The sequence below is a fragment of the Onychostoma macrolepis genome, chromosome 03 (genome assembly GCF_012432095.1).
Source record: "Onychostoma macrolepis isolate SWU-2019 chromosome 03, ASM1243209v1, whole genome shotgun sequence".
Lineage (NCBI taxonomy): Eukaryota > Metazoa > Chordata > Actinopteri > Cypriniformes > Cyprinidae > Onychostoma > Onychostoma macrolepis.
The window spans coordinates 18,828,552-18,839,261 of record NC_081157.1 but is presented as its reverse complement, the minus strand read 5'-3'; the positions used below and the strand labels follow the sequence as shown (position 1 = coordinate 18,839,261).

Below are 10,710 nucleotides of genomic sequence, written 5' to 3'. Positions count from 1 at the left end.
AGGATAATACCTGGATCTGGTTACAGGGCCTCTCATCTGACCAAGCCACCACATTATAATTACGAGTACACTTTACCTGAAAAGACTATTCCAGCTTGGATTGGTTATCCCAGACCTCTCCTGAGAGGGGTGAGAACCCGTCTGTATACAGTACACCCATCCATCCATCCTAAATTTATTTATTTATTTATTTATTTGTTGTTTGTTTGTTTGTTTGTTTGTTTGTTTTTGTTTGTTTGTTTGTTTGTTTGCTTGACTAGAATGCTATTTTAACAGATTTATTGATAGTGTGTTTATTTATTTATTCTGTCAACACATTTGGCTTGAAATATTCTTTTAACAGAGAGGCAGTGATAAATGATTAAATAATAGAAATGCCCGTTTGTTTGTTTGTTTGCTTGTTTGTTAATTTATTTATTTATCTGTTGACATATTTATTTATTTGTTTGTTTGTTTGTTTGATCTAGAATGTTCTTTTAACAAATGTATTGATAAAGTTTATTTATTAATTTAATCTGTCAACATGTTTTTTTTTTGTGTGTGTGTTTTTACAAATTTGTATCTGAAATATTCTTATTTATTTATTTGTTTGTTTAATGTTTTTATTCCATCAACACATTTAATCTAGAATATTCTTTTAACATAGATGTACTGATAAAGTTTGTTTTCTGTTTTCTCAACACATTTTTTTAACATAGAGGTTGTAATAAATTATAATGATCAGATGAAAAAATAATAGAAACACCCTATTTCTTTCAGAAATTAAATAGGCATTGTATTGTACAAAACTGTCAATGTTTAACAAGCTGAATGTCATGTAAACATATCCAGGTCATATTTATCCTAAAATTAAAAACAAAATGCAATATGTTTGAATACTTCTAAAACAGGCTTAATTTTCTTTAAGTGAAATGTAAATTCTTAGATTTTGATCAAAACCATGTTGCTGACAGATTATGTGAGAGTCTCCCAACAAATGACTGTTCAATACAGAACAAAAACATTTTATGAGGTCCAAACCAAGTGCTTCCCAGCTTCCCAATATGAATGCCAGGTCCTGTTGATCTATGTAAAAGCACAGTGATATATGAGGGCGTGGGACGTCGTCCCCGTTGGACCCCACATGGGCCGAGCGAGGGCAGGCCTGACTGGAACTCTGGGGGGTACAAGAATCTCACTGAGCACAAACAAAGCCCTAAACACTCCCACACACAGACAGCGACACCCCCAAAATAAGACAAGCAGAGAGATGCTTGTGTAAATCACACACACACTGTCTTGCTCTATTTGACGTCCCTCCCATCACATAATAAAAGCAAGAGCACAAATGGAGCGGAATGAAGCATGAACTGAGTAAAAGATGTTGCTTTGAGAAAAAGATTCGGCTTTAGATCTTTTTTTATGTCCTTTTACACAACACACACACAACATGAGATATCTGTCTTATATTTTAATCTTAAGTACAGTGTTCAAATAGGCTAAACATGATTCAAAAGTAGGTGATGTTGAGGTGAGGTTGTCAGTCTCTGAAATAAGGCAACACTTTGTAGGCATCATTGCAGATGTATCAGTGTCAATGGGGGAAAAACATAAAGTAAGCAAAATTACCAAAATTAGGAGCTGAAAATGTGTAAAACTTATAGAACAATGACAGGTAACGATAATAAAAACAAATAATCAACCAACCCACTAGTATCTTTGGAAGAAGTTTTGTTGTTACACAATCATTTGATTTATATATACGTAGTTGCATGACAAATTCAGAAAAAAACAGGCATAGGAATAGACTTATATGTTTTTGACATATAAAATATGCCTGTTTTGCCATTTATTTTACTTGGCACATACAAAGGTTTGATATTACTGAAAGCCAATGGAATGATACAAAATAATTTTACAGATCGGGGTCCATTTTTGAGCTCATATTCTGGATAAAACAAACAAACAAACAAAAAATGTTTGGTAAATTAGTGCCTTTTTATTTTTTACTTTAATAACATATCTTCCCAAGAGATTAACTCATCCCATTTAACTTTACTTAGTACTAACACTCTAAATAAGAAGATAAAAGTAGTCTTGATGTAAAATATAATTTGTATGAAGTCAGCGTAACACTCATAACACAATATGTGCGTGAAAGTGGTTAGATGTGCATGTAGAAATCTATCAGAGCCAGAATTCAGCTGCAAGAGAGAAAGTTTGGCACATATACTTTTACCTACCAAATAATCCAACATGGGTAGGAACCCCCAAAAATGTTCACTATCAAAATACACCATTTTCATCATATCAGCCATTCAGCGCTAAAACAGCTCATTTGTTTTCTATAAACCTAAACAAATCAGTTTCAATATTCTACACCAATATTCTTCATGCGTGGTCTGGAGGACCCCAGCACTGCACATTATGGATGTCTCCTTTATCTGACACCAATGAGCTGATGATATAAATCAGGTGGGACATCCAAAATGTGTAGCCCTGGGGCCTTTCTGAGATCAACTACTTAAATTCACTCTTGAAAATAAAGGTTCCAAAAGGAACCTTTCGCAATGCCAGAAGAACCACTTTTGCTTCCCCAAAGATCCTTTCGGTGAACAGTTCTTAAGAACATTCTGAACAATGGAAAGATTCCATGGACGTTAAAGGTTCTTTATGGAAGCATGAATGCCAATTAAGAACCTTTATTTTTAGAAGTGTTCACTGATAGTACATTGTTTGCAGTCGCAAGGAAGGCTGCATAATGCACAATTCCATATGCACAGTTGATTTAAAGTTCTGCTTAAAGAGTTTGAGTATGATACAACATGTCTAACATATTAGACTTCATCCACAAGGTGTTTCAACTATTCAGTTCTGCTATGTAAATTTTAATTGTAAACAACAAACTTGCATCTCTCTTTTTTTTTTTGTCTACCTCCATACATGTTCAGTCAGCGAATCCCGTGTTCCAAGCATTTGATAGATGATTTTAAGGACTCGCTAAGGATCTTGATTAGATTAGCTTTAATGCAGGTAGATAACATGTCAAATACAAAAACATAATCATAAAAATCAGTATTAGAAATAGATATGCTTTGAAAAATACATCTTCACGTGGGCTTCATGGAATCCAGCATGAAATCTTTGGGGGTAAACAGTCCAAACCCTCTTTGTTCGTTGACTTGTTTGTGTCCAAAGGCCTGAATCTCAAGTGTCACCGATGACCTCTTCAAAGGAGAGAATCGATCTTACTGCTTAAGTCTCCTCCGAGAGAGTCTCCCAGGTCAAAGAGTTGATCGATGTTGACCGTTGAGCTACAGAGGAAGTCGGGACGGTTGCCCTCTTCCACCTCCGACCAGGGACTCTGGAGAAATGCAGTGGCCAGGAAGGTTTCCTCATCAAAGTCTGCTTCGCTGCTCCTCTGAGTTTCCATCAACACATGGTTCTCAACGACGCCTCCAGGAAGTTCGAGGGGGCTGATATGGGTGCCTCTAACCATCAAGTCCTCGTCTTGTGGTATAGGGCTCAATGGACCCCCTTCATTCAAGCTTAACTCTCCATTCAGGGCCGAGTCTAGCAGGGCGTCCCAGTCAAAGTTGCCCTTCAGGGAGCTTAAGTCCTCCTGCTCGTCCATGGCCAGCAGTGGGGAGCTTGAACGTCGTACAGCTTTGCTCCCACCAGTCCTGTGGGTGTACGGCTGTTTCCTCTTGCTGCCCTTCCCTGAGACCCAACAATTCAACATGGTGGCTTCAGCCAAACGAGGGTCCCAGTTCTGATCGGCTCCCGTGGCTTCCTCGAACTCTTTCAGGAGCTGCTGGGACTCAGGACTCACACAAAGGTTTCTGGCCACCCCTGCGGTGGCTGCAGCTTGTCCAGCGTGAGAGTTCATCCTGAGGCGGTTCTGAAGAGCTGGGTTGATCTGCACAGGGGGCATCCTGCGCTTCTTGTAGGCACCGTTGAGGAGGCGTTCTGCGTATTGGGGGTCGATCTTCCAGAACCCACCTTTGCCTGGCTCATCCTTTTGCCTTGGGACTTTTATAAAGCATTTGTTCAGCGACAGATTGTGGCGGATGGAGTTCTGCAATGATGAAGGAGAAAATCCATGATAATATGTATTAATCGCCAGTCTAATCTATAGTTCAATTGTGTATTGGAATTTGGCTTTATTATGACGCACTTAAACATATGGAAATTGTGCATTAAAGACCCTTATTTTTTCTTATGTGGATGCATTTCTTGTTGAAAAAAGAACTTAGGACAGGACATATCGTAGGGATTGATTACTTTTGATTACTTTAGACTTTAGTTTTCAGGTAAGTCTTTAGTATAGGGACCAATTCTCAATATTAACTAGTTGCTTATTAGCATGTCCATTATTAACATATTAGCTGCTTATTAGTACTTATAAAGCACATATTTTGCATGACCATATTCTACATCCCTAATCTTACCTAATATCTAAACTTAACAACTACAAATTTTATAGAAGCAAAAGTCGTAGTAGAAGTAAACCTTAAAATAAAGTGTAAACAGTTTTCATATCCTTTAACCATGACATGTAGCACTTTACAGGAAGGTTTAATACTTACGAATAATACTTCATTTAGTAATCTAGGTTAACGTTAATTTCTACATATACTAATACATTTTTAGCTTTTCGACATTCTTTATAAATTGGGTTATATTAAAGTTGTAGTCACATTTACTCGACAAATGGGCAAAATCCATTCCATTCCATTCATTTCAACAGAAATCTGCAGAATTGGGAATTTTACAATAGGTTTTTCATGCAAATTTGCTGCATTGACCAACAGAAAGCTGTTCAGTTTTAAAGAGATTTCTGTCTAAACTTTAAAATTGCGACACTATTTTTAAATTAACATGAATCAAATGAATAAATTCTGTCAAATGTGCTATTTATATAATGCATCATACATTAACTAACGTTAACAAATTGAAGCTTATCTGCTATTGTTGATCAGAAGTAGGAGGTATCATTGAGACGGACATTCTCATTATAAACAGCATTTGATTGGACAAAATTTAGATATGCAAGTAAGTTCAAAATGCATCGTCAATATTTGTGGCCATTTCCTGGAAGAGGAAAACTGTATAATTTAAAAGTCTATATCTCAATATATTAATAGACTAAATGGTAATTTTGTGAACTTTCAGTAGTATGCAAGATCGCAAAGCTAACAAACATGGACTATTAATAGCGCCGAAAGTCCAATTTTGATTTCGTAGGGTCTTTAAAGGCCTCCACTGTGTATCAACAAATCAGGCATGCCAACCAACCACCACAAGCTAATTACATTTAAATGAAGCACTGACCTCCTAACCCTGGTTAAACATTGTTTTGAGTTTAAATATCTAAAAACTGAGCGAATGTCTATGTTTTCTTCAGAGAAAAGAGGTTATGGCTAAGTGGTTAATTAATAATTCACCAAACCATCTAAATCTTTTTTGTAAATATCCAACTTATGAGCTCATTCTTCCTCCTCACCTCACTTTGAAAAGCAGTTTAAATTATAAACCCGTCTTAAGGAGACAAAAGCAGACAAATGTCCAATGTAACTTTTTAACACAACACCTTACTGCACACTTCTGCTGCGATTCTTAGAGCACACGTCATTACTCGAACAACTAAGCTGGAAAAGCTCTTACTCTGTTTTGTATAGTCATCCAAAAACTAAAAATATCAAGCCTCTAAATAAAACCAGGCTTCTGAAAGGTTTCTGTTGGTCTCTCTCCAATACACAATCCACTTCAGCAGGTGCTAAGAAGGCTTTCCCTCACTCCATTCTGCTCAAACAATAGCAAAATACCCTTTGCCAGATATGCAAATGAGCCATCTATTAAGTGCAACTTTTAAGTGCAAATGAATGTAAGGCATTAAAACAGTTGTAAAGTTCGACTGCAGCATCTTACCTGCCAAGTGGGGTCTGCGTGGCGGAAGTAGCAGAAGTTGTCTGTGATCCACTTGTAGATGCATGAGAGAGTGATTTTGGTTTTCTTACTGGCCTGCATGGCCATGCAGATGAGAGTTGCATATGAGTACGGTGGCTTGATGTGAGGGTTGGTCTTATAATCGACTTCATCTGGACAGTGTCCGTGTGCAACCAGGCTGGGAAGAGCAGACAAGCAAGGCGTCCTGCAGAAAGATGCCGCCGTGGGTTTGCCCGGGGTCAGCGGCATACCTATGGATGCCGGATCTCCTGCTAAAGGAGACGAGGGCGCATCCGAGCCTACTTGGCTCCCAAAGAAGTGGCTGTGGTGATGGCTGGATTGGGAGGCGCTGGCGTTGAGAATGGAGAACTCCTGCAGCCACTGGAGGCTGGTGAGGCTGTCGTCTAAATTGTCGGAGCTGCAGCTGCTGCTGTTGCAGTCGACTGAGCTCCGGTCCAGCTGCTCGGCCTGAGCGGCGGCCGTGACCACCTCCTCCTCCAGCCCCACCGAGCCCTCCGGCCAGGGGTCCGTGTAACTCATGGAGAGCATGGTCCCGTCCCAGCCAGATCCTGAGGAGGAGACGTAAAGTTTGAGCGCAGTCAAGTTTGAAAGTCATGTGGCTTTATTTGGATTCTCCAGCTTATAGAGGTCATAGACGTTTCCTGAAACTTCACAGGTCAAGCTTTACAACAGCTCATAACTGGCGTCTGTGAGCACACAATAGAGCAGATCCCAAACCAACAACATTCCTCAGCACGGCAGGTGCACCAGGATTCAGGAAGCCCACAAAATACTGCTCTGCCTTCAATATTCAGAGAGGAGATCTGCAATTGTTAGATAAGAACTAAAGAGCTATTTCTTGATTTAACCTATAAAAGTAAGTTTAAATTAATATATTTAGATAGATTCAGTGATATTAAATATAATTTTGACTCGAATAAACCCAGCTAACTTAGATCTTCCCATTTTTTTTTTTTTTGTTAGTGTAGTTTAACAAAATATAATAAATTATTATTCTAAAGTAAGCTTACTTCGTTTTCTTTTTAGTTCTACAACTTTATTATCATTATTATTGTTATTATATAAAAATAAGTAATTTTATCACACTAGACCAAGGTATACATTTAATGTATACAACTGACTCTACAACTGATTTATTTTCATATAAACACATTTTTGAAATGATAATACGTTTGTCGTGTCTATTCCAAAAGGCACAACTTGGACCAACTCACCTGTCTTTACTGATAGGAGGCTTGAATGGCAGGGAAATAGCATCCAATAACACAAGAGCTGTTTTCAGAGAGGAGCAGCACAAACGTTATCCGATGAAGGCGCAAGAGCCTCCAGTAGAGTGTGTCTCTGCGCGTCTCGGTTCGAGGTCTGCGGGGCAGCAGGGGCTCAGTTTAATACCTGCCGCAGGACGTTTGTCCGTCACCCCAGCAACGCGACACCCCCCTGTAAACAGCTTCCCGTTCTTCTATTGGCTGGGCGGTTGTTATGGTGACCGTGCTGTTAATCGCGAGCGCACAGGTTTGTGCTTTACGCACGTCCGTTTCTCGTCTGACTGGCAAAGAAAAAACTATATTTTACAAACAAGAGACGAGAAAAACACATTATGTTGTTAATAATGAAATTATGTAGTTCCTCGAAGGAAATAATCAAACGAAAACAATGCTAAACGCACATTCCGGTTACCTGTATACTTTTGAACTCAGCACGCAGAATGGTTTTGGTGTTTTTGTAATATATATAACGTTATATATTTTTTTTTTTTTCATTTTTTTTTTTAATTGAAAATAGCCCTTTAATACAAATTAAATGTACTTTTGTTACAAGAGTTATTTCTACTTGATCTTATGCTTAAAATTACTTTGGGTATCATATTGCCAGGTTGATTCAGCCATACTGTTATTATTATTATTATATTTTATTAATTTATTATAATTATTATTATTTGATGGTGTTGTATAAAATAATGATGAAATGACAAACAAAAACAATACTAAATGCACATTTCCAGTGAACAGTTTGAACTCAACAAACAGGATTATTTTAGTATTTATTATTTTTGTAATGTTTTTAAATTATTTTTTATGTCCTTTTTGATTATTGAAATTTCCAGTTGAATATACAGTTGTTATTTACGAATTATTTCTTCTTGATCAAACCCTTAAAATAACTTTGGATATCCTAATATTGCCAGGTTGATTCATATATTTATTATTTTATTATTTTATTTTATTTTGTTTCATTTTTTTTAAATGGCATAAAACAGGTTAATTTAATGCTACCCCACTTATTTATTTATTTAAAAACTTTTATGTACTTATGTATTTATTATTATTATTATTATTTTACATTGGCCTATGTTGGTTTTTAGCACTGTTTCTGGATTACCATATAGTAAGGTTGGTCTTGTGTCTGAAAACCAATTTGTTTCATAATGATAATTTGCTTCTCTTTCTCTCATTCAGAGTCAGCTGACCTGCTGATTGGCGGCTGCCACATGTGAAAGTGCTTGAAGAAGGAGCAACCGGTTGCTTTTGTAGAGTTTCTTTTGCAGGAAAGCACTCAGCCACACTAACAGAGCTCTCAAGAGGACAATCTTTTTTATCTTCCGTCTAGTCCCTCTATGTTACCAACAAAAAGTGCATTCCTTAAAAAACTCCCCCTTTGCTATCTGAAGAGATGCGCTCAAACTCTTAACACTTATCCTCCTAAATCTGTCCTGAGAGCAAGTTTGAGGTTTATCCCCTTGACTGTCAGTATCGTTCATTTAAACACATCAGTGACTAAAAAGGACTGTATAATGTGTCATTTGTGTGGAAACAATTCTAATACGTGCTACATAGTGTTGCTGAATGCAGTCTGACACCTGAACTCTTGTCAAGGAGGCTTTAGACTGTCTCAGTCCCATTAACAAGCATTGTATTGAGAGCAAAGAGAGCGTTCCTGAAGTCCTTTCCTCTTGCATTAGTGACAGTCATGCGTGAAATCACTCTAAACGCATTCCTTATTGTTTGACCCCGACATGTTTGTTTTCGGTCTGACCTTTTTAGACCTGTTCTCCTCTTCAAGTAATCAACAGGTGGCTTTGATATGATTAACAAACCGAGCAATTTCATAAATTCACACTTTTTGACCAAACTCAAGTTTGAATCAATCTTTTTGTTTTGAGTCTAAAAAGGAAAGCAGTGTCCTGCTATTCTTCAATGGCAAATTGGTCAAAGTTTACTAAATTGTTCAAGTTATCATTATCAATGTCGAATTCTAATATGCCAACCCATACTCTTCAATTTACATTAAAAAGAAAAAATGAAAAATGTACATGGTTTTATTGATAATAAGTTGTTTACCACTAGAGGGCGCCATCATACAGCTGCTCACAACTCAGCCTTTGCAATCGGGTTCACCTTTCATCATTTTATCGATCTATTCATTATTTTATTATATGTTTTATTAACTTTTTTAATCCACCATATTAACATTTTTCATTTTTATTTGTTTGTTTAGCTATAGATGCTTTCAGTAAATAGGCCTTTAAATTTAATATTTAATATACAGTGAGTGACATACAGGAGACATGCATTAGGCACGCGTGGGTCCCTGCCGAGGGGGGCCCAAGTCAATGCTTTTTGGGGGGCCCGGCCATAGTGGTAAACAAAAAGTCTCACTGCTTGTACTTTCCTGTTTAGTAATGAATTTATTTTCTCCTTCTGTTAGCTTAAAAATATAACTTTTTCTTTAACTTTAACTGTTTATAATTACAGTACTGAGATATTTGCTGAAATTGCTGGATGTGGCACAGCCCTACCTAGAAAATTTTCCACCAGACACCACTGACTTTCTTCTTACATCATTTCTCAGAGTAGATTAATGCAGCTGAAGGTGCGGTTTCTATCTCCTTGCCATATATCCAGCATGCAGTCTCTCACTGCTAATACTAATGTCACTGTATCCTTCTCACAACTAGATCACTGAGTTACAACTCAATACACACAGAACACAGAAGAAACGCCCAGCTCCATTACATTATAGATAGCCTTCTCCATAACAGGCTTTCTCTGACACCTGGTCTGAATTATTCAGACTCTCAGCTGGGTGGGTTGAAAGAAACTCCTGAATTCATTTCAAAGCTCTTGCTAACAAAAGGCCCATTTACACCTGACTGAAGCCTTCATGCTCTTGGGACATAAGGAAAATGAATCAGTCAGTCAAATGGTTACACATATCGTTTACTTATTTTATTTATTTATAATGTAACAATTATTATTATTTTTATTATTATCATGCTGGTGTTTTTACAGTTTTTTTTTTTATTATTATTGTTTTGGTACTATATTCACAAGTAAGGTGTACATTTTCAAAACTCTTAGTACAAAACTTTAAACTGATCACACTTGTAACACCACTTGTCATTCTTTCAAAACCTGATCTCATGATTTCATTGTAATTGCGCATATTTTCATTCCACGTAATCAGTGTTTCAGAACACAAGATCATTGTGATATGTATTGAGAACATTTGAATTAATCACCAAAACACAACAGTAAGATCTTCTTTCAACTTAGTACTTTTAACAATCAGTTCAGTCAAGAGCATACAATGCAAGATTCATGTTTCAAATCACCTTTTTTGCTGAAATAATTACAGTAATACAGGAAATAACTGCCATGTTAGAAAATACACTTACATTACCTAACTTGCATATCTCACATAAAATCAATAATGTTTGTAAAATATTTATCCAGTGTGTTATCAAAAGGTGTGATGAAGGTA

The 10,710-nt window shown here is 36.9% G+C and overlaps 1 protein-coding gene across 1 annotated transcript; it reads right to left on the bottom strand.

Annotated features, from left to right (window-relative positions):
• Positions 1–2,986: 2,986 nt before the first annotated feature.
• On the bottom strand, positions 2,987–7,338 carry foxj1a (forkhead box J1a). The gene is made up of 3 exons (XM_058770277.1): positions 7,164–7,338; positions 5,911–6,497; positions 2,987–4,057 (listed from the first exon to the last, which is right to left on the bottom strand). The coding sequence occupies exons 1-3, from the start codon at positions 7,204–7,206 to the stop codon at positions 3,209–3,211; spliced, it is 1,479 nt and encodes a 492-aa protein (XP_058626260.1). The 5' UTR covers positions 7,207–7,338; the 3' UTR covers positions 2,987–3,208.
• Between the last annotated feature and the right edge of the window lie 3,372 nt (positions 7,339–10,710).